Raw genomic sequence first — 18,291 nt, forward strand, 5'->3', positions numbered from 1 at the left:
AAGTTTGTAGTAGTAGTTAAAATGGATTTAATTAATATCTAAAGAATGAAAGTGCATGTAGACTTTATAAGACAGAGATAGTAAAACAAAGATAAAAAATAGTATAGTTTGATAAAACATTCAGAAATCAATGGTTTTCCTTTCAAAGCCACGTATCGAAGAACATATTACTACTTTATAATGTTTTACTTTTTATCCTACAAAATTGATAACTGAATATAGAAAATTATTCAAACATTAATTTAACATGATTAGAACACTACTTGGTTATTCATTTATTCCAATCACCAAGTTTTACGATCACTTTCATATCCCTTTACACATCAAAATCCATCAAAAAGATATGTTAGAACTGGTAAAAAGCAGAGGATTCTACATGCTCTCATAAATGTGATTGAAAATCGATAAACTAAACCAATACTTATCCTTATGTAATGGGAAATCAAAGGCCGCTACCGAAGAACTAACCTAGACTACTGCTACTGAACGAGCTACTGGAAGACTGAGTAGTGGTTGTTACTGGTGTAGTTGGGGTACCAGAGGTTGTTGTAGGTGTTTCTGATGTAGTGGTTGGAGTAGCTGTTGTTGTAGATGCCGTTGTGTTTGAAGTAGATGCTGTTGTAGTTGTTGGTGTAATGGTAGTAGATGTGGAACTGGCAGTTGTTGATGAACCAGTTGTTGTTGTAGGTGTTGCAGATGTAGTGGTTGGAGTAGCTGTTGTTGTCGAAGAGACAGTGGTACTTGTAGGTGTTGCTGTTGTTGTAGTAGAAGTTCCTGTTGTTTCCGTAGTTGTGGAGGATGTGGGTGTGCCTGTAGTGGTATTAGCTGTTGTTGTTGTAGAAGATCCTGTTGTTGTTGTTGGTGTCGCAGTTGTAGTGGTAAATGTTGGACTTGAGACACTGATGGATATACTGGAACTACTCGAGCCTATAAATCAAATTTTCTTAATAAACTATTTAATTTTTCATTATTAATTCGAGTGATACTCTCATGTGTCATCATTATTCTTCTTAGTTTCGTAGCATCAAATGAACATTAAATTTCAAATTATGGTAAAATCTGATAATTTGTTCATTTCGTAGTAACAATATGCCTATGATGCATATCCATATCCAGCCTAATGTAATCATTACCCACCTATTTCTTGTATTTGTTTTGTGAATTTTAATTTGTTCATATTGCTAATCTGGAGAATATTTACCGTTTTACATTTATTTATAAGTAGTAAATTATAATAATTTTAATTAGTTAATGAGATTTGAAATGACTAGAAAAATATTGATATATAAACTGAATCATTCTATATTCTATAACTTTTAGAATATATTTTTGGCTTTCCCCAAATAGGTAGTACATCAGAGATATCAAAAAAAGTTTTCTCTTAAATGTCAGGAAAAAAGTAACAAGGTGAACTATTCTCTTCAGTATTAGTGGTAATAACAGTGAAGTAGTATTAGTGTCAAGATTTGTAGTTACAATTTTGTCATCACTACACTTATGCTAATATCAAAACCCTCAGTAACCCAAAAGGCAGATCACCAACTAATCCTGACTTTCACCCATCTATAACACAGTCGAATTTCTCAACTTTTATCTGTGCACAGAATGAGCCTGTAGGAAATAACAGAATATGCATTTGCACGTGAATGCTGCATGTCTAACTCATATATATATATATATATATATATATATATATATATATATATATATATATATATATATATATATATATATATATATATATATATATATATATATATATATATATATATATATATATATATATATATATACATATATCATAATTGTTTCTTTTTATTATCTAAATGTATGTTTGACTATGCCCAGGAATTAGCCTTTTACCAAGTTTTCAAATAAAATTATAATGTACACCTTGATAGGCAAATACTGATACTAAATACAGACATTATAAATAGGTGTAATGGTATGTCTTATTTTAATATTTTGATAAAATTTCATTGCTGAAAAGTTTAAATCAACACTAAGAAATCCCAAAATTATTTTCACTCTCTTCTGCCCAGTTTAATTATATGTGTTTAAAGGTTTAAAAGCTGCTCATGAATGGCAGACAATGCCCTAGAGACAGGCCATATATACATATGATCAGCACCAAAGGCCCCTCTCCATGCAAGCTAGGACCAAGGAGGGCCAGGCAATGGCTGCTAATGACTCAACAGATACACCTATATGTTCCTCCCCCCCCCCATCCTTAGCTCACAAGAATTATGAGGTTGCAGCGACCAAAGAAAGTATCGAGTTTGAGCTAGACTCAAGCCCCTGTCTGGCGTTCACCAATCAGGGACATTACTACATCGGCCACCACAACCTCAGTGAGGGACAATCCTGTGGATTTACAGATACGACAACCATTAAGTGTCAAACTTAGTTAATGACTTCCAGGTTCCCATGAATTGTTTTCCTTGAAACAAATTAAAACTTCTCTTTAGATATTACTACAATTATCAAGTGCCAAGCTGCACCCCTTCCTAAAAAGGCAAAATGCTGCAGGGAAAGCATCTCAGTGCAAATAAGAAAGTATCCATTAAATCAGATCATTTGTGATTCATTGATGAAATAGTTGTGTAATTTACTGTGGTGTTTGACCATCCAGTAAATGAAGTTATTCAGAAATTTTACTCATACTTTTTACGTATTGTTTGAAAAAAGAAATTTATTAGTAAATATATCAGACATTAAAATATTCATGTGAATACCCATTAAAATTACCCATTAGTGTTAAATGTAGTGATTAAGTTTCAACAAGGAACAGTACTGTTGTTAGCTTTATCTTTATATTATCAGCTTCTATAATTGCTTCCTTTACAACTTTGTTAGCGAAATTATTAGTGATAAAACAACATTTCAAATATGTTATATTTTCTCTCTCGGGCAATTCTACGTTTTGGAAACAATTTTAAATAACTTTAGAAAATGTATAGCTGACATTTGGAGGCAGTAATGTTGACTGCAATCCGTATAGAGAAGATTTATTAATACATGATGAACAAAAATGGCTGAATTCATTGATATTCCAAGTTTATCCTAATAGCTAAAATGGATTCTACGAATGTCTAAAGAATGAAAGTGCATGTAGACTTCATAAGACGGAGATAGTAAGACAAAGAAAAGAGTTGTGTATAGTTTGATAAAATATTAAAAAGATCTATAAGTTTCCTTTTAAAGGCACGTATCCAAGCACATATTGCTTCTTAATACTGTTTTGCTCTTTTTATCCTACAAGACTAATAATAAAATAAAGAAAATTAATCAACCATTAACTTTCATATATTTAAAAGACTACTTGGTTATTTATTTCTAACGATCAGCATATTTTAGGATCACTTTCATATCCCTTTACTCAACAAAATCCATCAAAACGATTCGTTAGAACTGGGAAAAGCAGAGGATTCTACCTGCTTTGATACAGGTGACTAAAAATCGATTAGCTGAACCAATACTTACAAAACATTATTACCCGTAATGTAATGAAAAATCAAAAGCAGCTGCCGAAGAACAAACCTAGACTACTGCTACTGAACGAACTACTGGAAGACTGAGTAGTAGTTGTTGTTGGTGTAGTTGGGGTACCAGTGGTTGTTGTAATTGTTGTAGATGTTGCCGATGTAGTGGTTGGAGTAGCTGTTGTTGTAGATGCCGTTGTGTTTGAAGTAGATGCTGTTGTAGTTGTTGGTGTAATGGTAGTAGATGTGGAACTGGCAGTTGTTGATGAACCAGTGGTTGTTGTAGGTGTTGCAGATGTAGTGGTTGGAGTAGCTGTTGTTGTAGATGCTGTTGTTGTTGTTGGTGTAATTGTAGTAGATGTGGAACTGGCAGTTGTTGATGACCCAGTGGTTGTTGTAGGTGTTACAGATGTAGTGGTTGGGGTAGCTGTTGTTGTAGATGCTGTTGTAGTTGTTGGTGTAATGGTAGTAGATGTGGAACTGGCAGTTGTTGATGAACCAGTGGTTGTTGTAGGTGTTGCAGATGTAGTGGTTGGGGTAGCTGTTGTTGTAGATGCTGTTGTAGTTGTTGGTGTAATGGTAGTAGATGTGGAACTGGCAGTTGTTGATGAACCAGTGGTTGTTGTAGGTATTGCAGATGTAGTGGTTGGGGTAGCTGTTGTTGTAGATGCTGTTGTAGTTGTTGGTGTAATGGTAGTAGATGTGGAACTGGCAGTTGTTGATGAACCAGTGGTTGTTGTAGGTGTTGCAGATGTAGTGGTTGGGGTAGCTGTTGTTGTAGATGCTGTTGTAGTTGTTGGTGTAATGGTAGTAGATGTGGAACTGGCAGTTGTTGATGAACCAGTGGTTGTTGTAGGTGTTGCAGATGTAGTGGTTGGGGTAGCTGTTGTTGTAGATGCTGTTGTAGTTGTTGGTGTAATGGTAGTAGATGTGGAACTGGCAGTTGTCGATGAACCAGTTGTTGTTGTAGGTGTTGCAGATGTAGTGGTTGGAGTAGCTGTTGTTGTTGTCGAAGAGACAGTGGTACTTGTAGGTGTTGCTGTTGTTGTAGTAGAGGTTCCTGTTGTTGCCGTTGTTGTGGAGGATGTGGGTGTGCCTGTAGTGGTAGTAGCTGTTGTTGTTGGTGTAGATCCTGTTGTTGTTGTTGTTGGTGTCGCAGTTGTAGTGGTAAAGGTTGGACTTGACACACTGATGGATATACTGGAACTACTCGAGCCTAAAAAAATAATTTTCTCCTAAATAAACTATTTAACTTACATTATTCACTCGAGTGATACTTTTATGAGTCATCATTATTCTTCTTAGTTTTGTCACATTGAATGAGCAATAAATTTTAAGTTATGGTACTTTCTAATAATTCATTTATTTTGTAGCAACAGTGGCATGCATATCCATATCCTGTGTAAGGAAGTACCCACCTTTTTCTAGTATTTGTTAAATGAATTGTGATTAGTTCTTGTTGCTGACATGGAGAAATATTTAACGCTCCTACATTTATTCATAAATTGCAAATTATAATAATTTTAACCAAGTTCATGAGATTTTAGAAAAATACTGAAATTTAAACTGAATCATTCTCACATAATCTTGCTATGATCTAATTTTTAGAATAGATTTTTTTGTTTTCCCCAAACAGATAGTACATTGTTTATATCAAAATCAACTTTTCTTTTAATACTGTTAATAAACTATTTTATTCTAATTGTTAATTATTTCTCTTGTAGTTTTTTACTTCCGTATTTCCTTTCCTCACTGGGCTATTTTCCCTGTTGGGGCCCTTGGGCTTATAGCATCCTGTTTTTCCAAGAAGGGTTGTAGCTTAGCAAATAATAATAATAATAATAATAATAATAATAATAATAATAATAATAATAATAATAATAACAATAATAATATGAGCGGCCTTCAATCCTTATAAACTTCGATTACCAACAACTCACAGGTGATTCACTTCATTTAAGGAATACAAAATGTACACTTGCAGATATAAATTAAATGTTCACGAAAGAAATTCACTTCTAGCTTAAATAACAGAGTTTTTCGTTAGCATAAGACATGTGTGGTTTCGGGAAGCCGAGAAAAATTATTCCATTACCATATTTATGAAAAGGTCATATTCAAAGGTCACCTCTCCTCATGTCAATGACATTATGTTGAAACTACTTCTCTAGGGAAAGTATAGTATGCCGAGATAATATTATCTGTAATTATAATGATAAGAATAATGAAGATAATGATGAGAATAAAAATTTTGTATTAGAGAGATAATAATAATAATAATAATAATAATAATAATAATAATAATAATAATAATAATAATAACACACATGTAGGCTACATAAGCACGAACAGGAACAATGCGCAGAAAGATTAAAAAGGTTAGTGCGCACCATCACATGTACGTACGAACGAACGGGAGCCAATACAAACTTTTCGCAGAATGTCAACAAACAAATGAATATCCCAGTAGTATAGCATAGAGATATTTGTGCATTTTTTCCATGGATTTATTATTGCAAAAAATAATGTATAAAGAAGGAAAGGTTTGCTTTACCATTATTTATAATTTCCTCGGTATATTTTACCCATTCTTCGTGGCTAAGTGGTATGGTCAATGTCATACAAGTATCCTGGTCCAGGGTTCAAAACCCGGCCAGTTAGATACTATAGTCTTTGAGAGGTTTCGCCTGGGGCTCTGATCCCGAGGTCGTTAAGAGAATCCAGACTTTAATGTAGTGATATATATGGCTTATGTGATATATATATATATATATATATATATATATATATATATATATATATATATATATATATATATATATATATATATGTGTGTGTGTGTGTGTGTGTGTGCATGTGTATATATAAAATTTCATTTACAGTGAAAATAAATGTTATTTTCGAAAACGGGTGTACTTTCTAAAAAAATATCTATTTTTTAGTAGAAAAGTTGTCCCGTCCTTGAAAAGGTATAAATGTAGTTTACGATAAAATCACATATCCTCATACTTCCCTTTTACGTTCCCTTAATAAGCAACGCTAATCATATGTTTCTCTTTAATTAAAGATCTGAATATTGATAATATATAATACTTCAGATCCCAACTACATGTTCCTCTTGAAAACATATGTTACTCATGAATCACTACATTTCTAACCCAATATGATGTATTCGTTGGAAATAAACGAAATTATATATGTTGGATATTGTTTTAAGGCTGAATGTGATATCAATAAATCTTCGTGTTAATGATAAAACTCCGAAAAAAGAGAATAAGAGAAATAAAGAAATAGGCAGACAAGACTAACCAAAACTACTGCTACTGCTGCTGCTGAAAGAACTGCTTGATGGGGGAGCAGTTGTAGGGGTTGTTGGGGTACCAGTGGCGGTTGTTTGTGTTGTACGTGTAGTGGTTGTTGTAACTGTTGTTGGGGTTCTTGTAGTGGTTGATGTTGACGCTGTTGTACCAGTGGTTGTAACAGTAGTAGGTGTACCTGTTGTAGTTGATGTTGATGCTGTTGTACCAGTGGTTGTAACAGTAGTAGGTGTACCTGTTGTAGTTGATGCTGTTGTACCAGTGGTTGTAACAGTAGTAGGTGTACCTGTTGTAGTTGATGTTGATGCTGTTGTACCAGTGGTTGTAACAGTAGTAGGTGTACCTGTTGTAGTTGATGTTGATGCTGTTGTACCAGTGGTTGTAACAGTAGTAGGTGTACCTGTTGTAGTTGATGCTGTTGTACCAGTGGTTGTAACAGTGGTAGGTGTACCTGTTGTAGTTGATGCTGTTGTACCAGTAGTTGTAATGGTAGTAGGTGTACCTGTTGCAGTTGTAGTTGATGCTGTTGTACCAGTGGTTGTAACAGTAGTAGGTGTAGCTGTGGTAGTTGATGACGAGCCCGTGGTTGTATTGACTGTTACACTTGTTGTGGGGGAGGTTATTGTTGTTGTTTCTGTTGTATTTGATGTTGGAGGTATTGTTGTAGTAAATGATAAGGTTGGATTGTTCATGCTTTGACTGCTGCTTGAAGAACTAGAACTGCTTGAGCCTATGAATCAAACTTTCTTTCAGTATGTGCCTTAGATAATTCGCTCTGGATCTTTATTGCACTGATAATATTTTATTAAGAGTGTTTTTCTAGATGCTTTTAGAGAAAAACATAATTCAAGCTAATTTTGTAAGCCCCATTCTATCTCTTATTATAACCATCTTTTATTATACCTATAAGTGGATATATTCTATGATTGCTTTAAGTTGGTATGGATTCCTAACAATCATCACTTTTTACGAAAAATTTTTTTTTTTTTAATTTACTTGTAGCTAATATCTTCCATAATCGTAAAACCTTAATAGTACCTCATGAAATCTTAATTATAGTATAGGAAAGAAAGAAAATCTTATAATCTACATTTTAACAAAGATGAGTGATTATTTTTCAACATATACGTGATGAAAAATACCAAGGAAGATAGATTATAATGTGTATAGTATATATATTTGTATATATATATAATAATAATAATAATGATTATCATAATAATAATAATAGTAATAATAATAATAATAATGATAACAAGCATGTACATAGGCACGAACAGGAACAATGCGCAGAAAGATTAAAATGGTTAGTGCGCAGCAAGACATGTACATACGAACGAACGGGAGCCGATACAAACTTTTCGCAAAATGAATGTCCAAGTAACATAGCATATAGATATTTATGCATTTTTTCCAAGGATTTATTATTGCAGAAAATAATGTATAGAGAAGGAAAGGTTTGCTTTACCATTATTTATAGTTTCCCCATTTCTTCGTGGCTAAGTGGTATGGTCAATGTCATACAAGTATCCTGGACCAGGATTCGAAACCCGGCCGGTCAAATACTATAGTCTTTGAGAGGTTTCGCCTGGTGCTCTGATCCCGAGGTCGTTAAGAGAATCCAGACTTTAATGCATTAATATATATGGCTAATTTGATATATATATATATATATATATATATATATATATATATATATATATATATATATATATATATATAATTTCATTTAGAGTGAAAATAAATGTTATTTTCGAAAACATGTGTACCTACTAAAAAAAATATCTATTTTTCAGAAGAAAAGTTGTCCCGTCCTTGAAAAGGTATAAATGTAATTTACGATAGAATCACATATTCTCATACTCCCTTTTACGTCCCCTTAATAAGCAATGCTAATCATATGTTTCTCTTTAATTGAAGATCTGAATATTGATAATATATAATACATCAGATCCCAATTCCATGTTTCTCTTGAAAACATATGTTACTTATGAATCACTAGATTTCTAACCCAATATGATGTATTCGGTGGAAGTAAACGAAATTGTGTATGTTAGATATTGTTTTAAGGCTGAATGTGATATCAATTAATCTTCGTGTTAATGATAAAACTCCGAAAAAGAGAATAAGAGAAATAAAGAAATAGATAGACAAGACTAACCAAGACTACTGCTACTGCTGCTGCTGAAAGAACTGCTTGATGGGGGAGAGGTTGTAGGGGTTGTTGGGGTACCAGTGGCGGTTGTTTGTGTTGTACTTGTAGTGGTTGTTGTAACTGTTGTTGGGGTTCCTGTAGTAGTTGATGTTGACGCTGTTGTACCAGTGGTTGTAACAGTCGTGGGTGTACCTGATGTAGTTGATGCTGTCGTACCAGTGGTTGTAACAGTAGTAGGTGTACCTGTTGTAGTTGATGTTGATGCTGTTGTACCAGTGGTTGTAAGAGTCGTGGGTGTACCTGTTGTAGTTGATGCTGTTGTACCAGTGGTTGTAACAGTAGTAGGTGTACCTGTTGTAGTTGATGTTGATGCTGTTGTACCAGTGGTTGTAATGGTAGTAGGTGTAACTGTTGTAGTTGATGCTGTTGTACCAGTGGTTGTAACAGTAGTAGGTGTACCTGTTGTAGTTGATGTTGATGCTGTTGTACCAGTGGTTGTAATGGTAGTAGGTGTACCTGTTGTAGTTGATGCTGTTGTACCAGTGGTTGTAACAGTAGTAGGTGTACCTGTTGTAGTTGATGTTGACGCTGTTGTACCAGTGGTTGTAACAGTCGTGGGTGTACCTGATGTAGTTGAGGCTGTCGTACCAGTGGTTGTAACAGTAGTAGGTGTACCTGTTGTAGTTGATGTTGACGCTGTTGTACCAGTGGTTGTAACAGTCGTGGGTGTACCTGATGTAGTTGAGGCTGTCGTACCAGTGGTTGTAACAGTAGTAGGTGTACCTGTTGTAGTTGATGCTGTTGTACCAGTGGTTGTAACAGTAGTAGGTGTACCTGTTGTAGTTGATGCTGTTGTACCAGTGGTTGTAATGGTAGTAGGTGTACCTGTTGTAGTTGATGCTGTTGTACCAGTGGTTGTTACAGTAGTAGGTGTACCTGTTGTAGTTGATGCTGTTGTACCAGTGGTTGTAATGGTAGTAGGTGTACCTGTTGTAGTTGATGTTGATGCTGTTGTACCAGTGGTTGTAATGGTAGTAGGTGTACCTGTTGTAGTTGATGTTGATGCTGTTGTACCAGTGGTTGTAATGGTAGTAGGTGTACCTGTTGTAGTTGATGTTGATGCTGTTGTACCAGTGGTTGTAACAGTAGTAGGTGTAGCCGTGGTAGTTGTTGACGAGCCCGTGGTTGTTGTGGGGGAGGTATCTGTTGTTGTTTCAGTTGTATTTGATGTTGGAGGTGTTGTTGTAGTAAATGATAAGGTTGGATTGTTCATGCTTTGACTGCTGCTTGAAGAACTAGAACTGCTTGAGCCTATGAATCAAACTTTCTTTCAGTATGTGCCTTACATAATTAGCTCTGGATCTTTATTGCACTGATAATATTTTATTAAGAGTGTTTTTCTAGATGCTTTTAGAGAAAAACATAACTCAAGCTAATTTTATAAAACCCCATACTATCTCTTATTATAACCATCTTTTATTATACCTATAAGTGGATATATTCTATGATTGCTTAAAGTTGGTATGGATTCCTAACAATCATCACTTTCTATGAAAAAAAAAATAGTTTAATTTACTTGTAGCTAATATCTTCCTTAATCGTAAAACCTTAAAAGTACCTCATGAAATCTCAATTATCTTATAGGAAAAAAAATCTTATCATCTACATTGTAACAAAGATGACTGATTATTTTTTAACTTATATGTGATGAAAAATACCAAGGAAGATAAAGTAAAATGTGTATGGTATATATATATATATATATATATATGTATATATATATATATATATATATATATATATATATATATATATATATATATATATATATATATATATATATATATATATATCATAAATATGTATATATATATATATATATATATATATATATATATATATATATATATATATATATATATATATATATATATATATATATATATATATATATTCATAAATATGTATATATATATATATATATATATATATATATATATATATATATATATATATATAATGATGATCATAATAATAAAAATAACAATAATAATAATAATAATAATAATTTTAATAATAATAACAAGTATGTACATAGGCACGAACAGGAACAATGCGCAGAAAGATTAAAATGGTTAGTGAGCAGCAAGACATGTACATACGAACGAACGAGAGCCGATCCAAACTTTTCGCAAAATGAATATCCAAGTAGCATAGCATATAGATATTTATGCATTTTTTCCAAGGATTTATTATTGCAGAAAATAATGTAGAGAGAAGGAAAGGTTTGCTTTACCATTATTTATAGTTTCCCCAGTATATTTTCCCCATTTTTTCGTGGCTAAGTGGTATGGTCAATGTCATACAAGTATCCTGGACCAGGGTTCGAAACCCGGCCGGTCAAACACTATAGTCTTTGAGATGTTTCGCCTGGTGCTCTGATCCCGAAGTCGTTAAGAGAATCTAGACTTTAATGTATTTATTTATATGGCTTATTTGATATGTATATATATATATATATATATATATATATATATATATATATATATATAAAATTTGATTTACAGTGATAATAAATGTTGTTTTCGAAAATATGTGTACTTTCTAAACAATATCTATTTTTTAGTAGGAAAGTTGTCCCGTCCTTGAAAAGGTATAAATGTAGTTTATGATAAAATCACATATTCTCATACTTCCTTTTTACGTCCCCTTAATAAGCAATGCTAATCATATGTTTCTCTTTAATTGAAGATCTGAATATTGATAATATATAATACATCAGATCCCAATTCCATGTTCCTCTTGAAAACATATGTTACTTATGAATCACTAGATTTCTAACCCAATATGATGTAATCGTTGGAAGTAAACGAAATTGTGTATGTTAGATATTGTTTTAAGGCTGAATGTGATATCAATTAATCTTCGTGTTAATGATAAAACTCCGAAAAAGAGAATAAGAGAAATAAAGAAATAGATAGACAAGACTAACCAAGACTACTGCTACTGCTGCTGCTGAAAGAACTGCTTGATGGGGGAGAGGTTGTAGGGGTTGTTGGGGTACCAGTGGCGGTTGTTTGTGTTGTACTTGTAGTGGTTGTTGTAACTGTTGTTGGGGTTCCTGTAGTAGTTGATGTTGACGCTGTTGTACCAGTGGTTGTAACAGTCGTGGGTGTACCTGTTGTAGTTGATGCTGTTGTACCAGTGGTTGTAACAGTAGTAGGTGTACCTGTTGTAGTTGATGTTGATACTGTTGTACCAGTGGTTGTAACAGTCGTGGGTGTACCTGTTGTAGTTGATGCTGTTGTACCAGTGGTTGTAACAGTAGTAGGTGTACCTGTTGTAGTTGATGTTGATGCTGTTGTACCAGTGGTTGTAATGGTAGTAGGTGTACCTGTTGTAGTTGATGCTGTTGTACCAGTGGTTGTAATGGTAGTAGGTGTACCTGTTGTAGTTGATGCTGTTGTACCAGTGGTTGTAACAGTAGTAGGTGTACCTGTTGTAGTTGATGTTGATGCTGTTGTACCAGTGGTTGTAACAGTAGTAGGTGTACCTGTTGTAGTTGATGTTGATGCTGTTGTACCAGTGGTTGTAATGGTAGTAGGTGTACCTGTTGTAGTTGATGTTGATGCTGTTGTACCAGTGGTTGTAACAGTAGTAGGTGTAGCCGTGGTAGTTGTTGACGAGCCCGTGGTTGTATTGACTGTTATACTTGTTGTGGGGGAGGTAACTGTTGTTGTTTCTGTTGTATTTGATGTTGGAGGTGTTGTTGTAGTAATTGATAAGGTTGGATTGTTCACGCTTTGACTGCTGCTTGAAGAACTAGAACTGCTTGAGCCTATGAATCAAACTTTCTTTCAGTATGTGCCTTAGATAATTCGCTCTGGTTCTTTATTGCACTGATAATATTTTATTAAGAGTGTTTTTCTAGATGCTTTTAGAGAAAAACATAATTCAAGCTAATTTTACAAAACCCCATTCTATCTCTTATTATAACCATCTTTTATTAAACCTATAAGTGGACATATTTTATGATTGCTATAAGTTGGTATGGATTCCTAACAATCATCACTTTCTATGAAAAAAAAAATAGTTTAATTTACTTGTAGCTAATATCTTCCGTAATCGTAAAACCTTAATAGTACCTCATGAAATCTTAATTATCTTATAGGAAAAGAAAGAAAATCTTATCATCTACATTGTAACAAAGATGACTGATTATTTTTCAACATATACATGATGAAAAATACCAAGGAAGATAAAGTATAATGTGTATAGTATATATATTTGTATATATATATAATAATAATAATAATGATCATAATAATAATGATAACAACAATAATAATAATAATAGTAATAGTAATAAGCATGTACATAGGCAAGAACAGGAACAATGCACAGAAAGATTAAAATGGTTAGTGTGCACCAACACATGTACATATGAACGAATGGGAGCCGATACAAACTTTTCGCAAAGTGAATATCCCAGTAGTATAGCATATAGATATTTGAGCATTTTTTCCAAGGATTTATTATTGCAGAAAATAATGTATAGAGAAGGAAAGGTTTGCTTTACCATTATTTATAGTTTCCCCAGTATATATTCCCCATTTCTTCGTGGCTAAGTGCTATGGTCAATATCATACAAGTATCCTGGACCAGGGTTAGAAACCCGACCGGTCAAATACTATAGTCTTTGAGAGGTTTCTCCTGGTGCTCTGATCCCGAGGTCGTTAAGAGAATCCAGACTTTAATGTATTAATAAATATGGCTTATTTGATATATATATATATATATATATATATATATATATATATATATATATATATATATATATATATATATATATATATATAATTCATTTACAGTGAAAATAAATGTTATTTTCGAAAATGGGTGTACTTTCTAAAAAAATATCTATTTTCTAGTAGAAAAGTTGTCCCGTCCTTAAAAAGGTATAAATGTAGTTTACGATAAAATCACATATTCTCATACTTCCCTTTTACGTCCCCTTAATAAGCAATGCTAATCATATGTTTCTCTTCAATTGAAGATCTGAATATTGATAATATATAATACTTCAGATCCCCATTACATGTTCCTCTTGAAAACATATGTTACTCATGAATCACTAGATTTCTAACCCAATATGATGTAATCGTTGGAAGTAAACGAAATTGTATATGTTGGATATTGTTTTAAGGCTGAATGTGATATCAATTAATCTTCGTGTTAATGATAAAACTCCGAAAAAAAAAGAGAATAAGAGAAATAAAGAAATAGATAGAAAAGACTAACCAAAACTACTGCTACTGCTGCTGCTGAAAGAACTGCTTGATGGGGGAGCAGTTGTTGGGGTTGTTGGGGTACCAGTGGCGGTTGTTTGTGTTGTACTTGTAGTGGTTGTTGTAACTGTTGTTGGGGTTCCTGTAGTAGTTGATGTTGATGCTGTTGTACCAGTGGTAGTAATAGTCGTTGGTGTACCTGTTGTAGTTGATGCTGTTGTACCAGTGGTTGTAACAGTCGTGGGTGTACCTGTTGTAGTTGATGTTGATGCTGTTGTACCAGTGGTTGTAATGGTAGTAGGTGTACCTGTTGTAGTTGATGTTGATACTGTTGTACCAGTGGTTGTAACAGTAGTAGGTGTACCTGTTGTAGTTGATGTTGATGCTGTTGTACCAGTGGTTGTAATGGTAGTAGGTGTACCTGTTGTAGTTGATACTGTTGTACCAGTGGTTGTAACAGTAGTAGGTGTACCTGTTGTAGTTGATGTTGATGCTGTTGTACCAGTGGTTGTAATGGTAGTAGGTGTACCTGTTGTAGTTGATACTGTTGTACCAGTGGTTGTAACAGTAGTAGGTGTACCTGTTGTAGTTGATGTTGATGCTGTTGTACCAGTGGTTGTAACAGTAGTAGGTGTACCTGTTGTAGTTGATGCTGTTGTACCAGTGGTTGTAACAGTAGTAGGTGTACCTGTTGTAGTTGATGTTGATGCTGTTGTACCAGTGGTTGTAACAGTAGTAGGTGTACCTGTTGTAGTTGATGCTGTTGTACCAGTGGTTGTAACAGTAGTAGGTGTACCTGTTGTAGTTGATGTTGATGCTGTTGTACTAGTGGTTGTAATGGTAGTAGGTGTACCTGTTGTAGTTGATGTTGATGCTGTTGTACCAGTGGTTGTAACAGTAGTAGGTGTAGCCGTGGTAGTTGTTGACGAGCCCGTGGTTGTATTGACTGTTACACTTGTTGTGGGGAAGGTAACTGTTGTTGTTTCTGTTGTATTTGATGTTGGAGGTGTTGTTGTTGTAATTGATAAGGTTGGATTGTTCACGCTTTGACTGCTGCTTGAAGAACTAGAACTGCTTGAGCCTATGAATCAAACTTTCTTTCAGTATGTGCCTTAGATAATTAGCTCTGGATCTTTATTGCACTGATAATATTTTATTAAGAGTGTTTTTCTAGATGCTTTTAGAGAAAAGCAAAATTCAAGCTAATTTTATAAAACACCATTCTATCTCTTATTGTAACCATCTTTTATTAAACCTATAAGTGGACATATTTTATGATTGCTTTAAGTTGGTATGGATTCCTAACATTCATAACTTTTTACGAAAAAAAAAAAATAGTTCAATTTACTTGTAGCTAATATCTTCCGAAATCGTAAAACCTTAATAGTACCTCATGAAATCTTAAATATCTTATAGGAAAAGAAAGAAAATCTTATCATCTACATTGTAACAAAGATGACTGATTATTTTTCAACATATACATGATGAAAAATACCAAGGAAGATAAAGTATAATGTGTATAGTATATATATTTGTATATATATATATATATATATATATATATATATATATATATATATATATATATATATATATATATATATATATATATATATACATACATATATATATATATATATATCTATATATATATATATATATATATATATATATATATATATAATAATAATAATAATAATGATGATCATAATAATAATAATAACAACAATAATAATAATAATAGTAATAGTAATAAGCATGTACATAGGCAAGAACAGGAACAATGCACAGAAAGATTAAAATGGTTAGTGTGCACCAACACATGTACATACGAACAAACGGGAGCCGATACAAAATTTTCGCAAAATGAATATCCCAGCAGCATAGCATATAGATATTTGTGCATTTTTTCCAAGGATTTATTATTGCAAAAAATAATGTATAGAGAAGGAAAGGTTTGCTTTACCATTATTTATAGTTTCCCCAGTATATTTTCCCCATTTCTTCGTGGCTAAGTGCTATGGTCAATGTCATACAAGTATCATGGACCAGGGTTCGAAACCCGACCGGTCAAATACTATAGTCTTTGAGAGGTTTCGCCTGGTGCTCTGATCCCGAGGTCGTTAAGGGAATCCAGACTTTAATGTATTAATATATATGGCTTATTTGATATATATATATATATATATATATATATATATATATATATATATATATATATATATATATATAAAACAAATTTCATTTACAGTGAAAATAAATGTTATTTTCGAAAACGGGTGTACTTTCTAAAAAAATATCTATTTTTTAGTAGAAAGTTGTCCCATCCTTGAAAAGGTATAAATGTAGTTTACGATAAAATCACATATTCTCATACTACCCTTTAACGTCCCCTTAATAAGCAATGCTAATCATATGTTTCTCTTTAATTGAAGATCTGAATATTGATAATATATAATACATCAGATCCCAACTACATGTTCCTCTTGAAAACATATGTTACTCATGAATCACTAGATTTCTAACCCAATATGATGTATTCGTTGGAAGTAAACGAAATTGTATATGTTGGATATTGTTTTAAGGCTGAATGTGATATCAATTAATCTTCGTGTTAATGATAAAACTCCGAAAAAAGAGAATAAGAGAAATAAAGAGATAGATGGACAAGACTAACCAAAACTACTGCTACTGCTGCTGCTGAAAGAACTGCTTGATGGGGGAGCAGTTGTTGGGGTTGTTGGGGTACCAGTGGCGGTTGTTTGTGTTGTACTTGTAGTGGTTGTTGTAACTGTTGTTGGGGTTCCTGTAGTAGTTGATGTTGACGCTGTTGTACCAGTGGTTGTAACAGTCGTGGGTGTACCTGTTGTAGTTGATGCTGTTGTACCAGTGGTTGTAACAGTAGTAGGTGTACCTGTTGTAGTTGATGCTGTTGTACCAGTGGTTGTAACAGTAGTAGGTGTACCTGTTGTAGTTGATGTTGATACTGTTGTACCAGTGGTTGTAACAGTCGTGGGTGTACCTGTTGTAGTTGATGCGGTCGTACCAGTGGTTGTAACAGTAGTAGGTGTACCTGTTGTAGTTGATGTTGATGCTGTTGTACCAGTGGTTGTAATGGTAGTAGGTGTATCTGTTGTAGTTGATGCTGTTGTACCAGTGGTTGTAACAGTAGTAGGTGTACCTGTTGTAGTTGATGTTGATGCTGTTGTATCAGTGGTTGTAATGGTAGTAGGTGTACCTGTTGTAGTTGATGCTGTTGTACCAGTGGTTGTAATGGTAGTAGGTGTACCTGTTGTAGTTGATGCTGTTGTACCAGTGGTTGTAACAGTAGTAGGTGTACCTGTTGTAGTTGATGCTGTTGTATCAGTGGTTGTAACAGTAGTAGGTGTACCTGTTGTAGTTGATGCTGTTGTACCAGTGGTTGTAACAGTAGTAGGTGTAGCCGTGGTAGTTGATGCTGTTGTATCAGTGGTTGTAACAGTAGTAGGTGTACCTGTTGTACTTGATGCTGTTGTATCAGTGGTTGTAACAGTAGTAGGTGTACCTGTTGTAGTTGATGCTGTTGTACCAGTGGTTGTAACAGTAGTAGGTGTACCTGTTGTAGTTGATGCTGTTGTATCAGTGGTTGTAACAGTAGTAGGTGTACCTGTTGTAGTTGATGCTGTTGTACCAGTGGTTGTAACAGTAGTAGGTGTACCTGTTGTAGTTGATGCTGTTGTACCAGTGGTTGTAACAGTAGTAGGTATAGCCGTGGTAGTTGTTGACGAGCCTGTTGTTGTTTCTGTTGTATTTGATGTTGGAGGTGTTGTTGTAGTAATTGATAAGGTTGGATTGTTCACGCTTTGACTGCTGCTTGAAGAACTAGAACTGCTTGAGCCTATGAATCAAACTTTCTTTCAGTATGTGCCTTAGATAATTCTCTATGGATCTTTATTGCACTGATGATATTTTATTAAGAGTGTTTTTCTAGATGCTTTTAGAGAAAAACATAATTCAAGCTAATTTTATAAAACCCCATACTATTTCTTATGATACCCATCTTTTATTAT

The 18,291-nt window shown here is 33.7% G+C and overlaps 1 protein-coding gene across 1 annotated transcript in view; it reads right to left on the bottom strand.

The window, feature by feature from the left end:
* LOC137629818 (mucin-3B-like) overlaps positions 1–18,291 on the bottom strand; it is a 164,553-nt gene that overhangs the window by 145,794 nt on the left and 468 nt on the right. Inside the window, exons 2-13 of the mRNA XM_068361467.1 lie at positions 16,920–18,119; positions 14,961–15,323; positions 14,256–14,549; positions 12,565–12,792; positions 11,947–12,291; positions 10,029–10,265; positions 9,495–9,788; positions 8,961–9,413; positions 7,173–7,529; positions 6,792–6,977; positions 3,541–4,698; positions 469–927 (exon numbers count right to left, since the gene is read on the bottom strand). Of these exons, the coding sequence (XP_068217568.1) occupies positions 469–927; positions 3,541–4,698; positions 6,792–6,977; positions 7,173–7,529; positions 8,961–9,413; positions 9,495–9,788; positions 10,029–10,265; positions 11,947–12,291; positions 12,565–12,792; positions 14,256–14,549; positions 14,961–15,323; positions 16,920–18,119 (5,574 nt within the window). The remainder of the gene's footprint in view (positions 1–468; positions 928–3,540; positions 4,699–6,791; positions 6,978–7,172; positions 7,530–8,960; positions 9,414–9,494; positions 9,789–10,028; positions 10,266–11,946; positions 12,292–12,564; positions 12,793–14,255; positions 14,550–14,960; positions 15,324–16,919; positions 18,120–18,291) is intronic.

This window comes from Palaemon carinicauda, chromosome 37, assembly GCF_036898095.1.
Source record: "Palaemon carinicauda isolate YSFRI2023 chromosome 37, ASM3689809v2, whole genome shotgun sequence".
In the NCBI taxonomy this organism is placed as follows: Eukaryota; Metazoa; Arthropoda; class Malacostraca; order Decapoda; family Palaemonidae; genus Palaemon; species Palaemon carinicauda.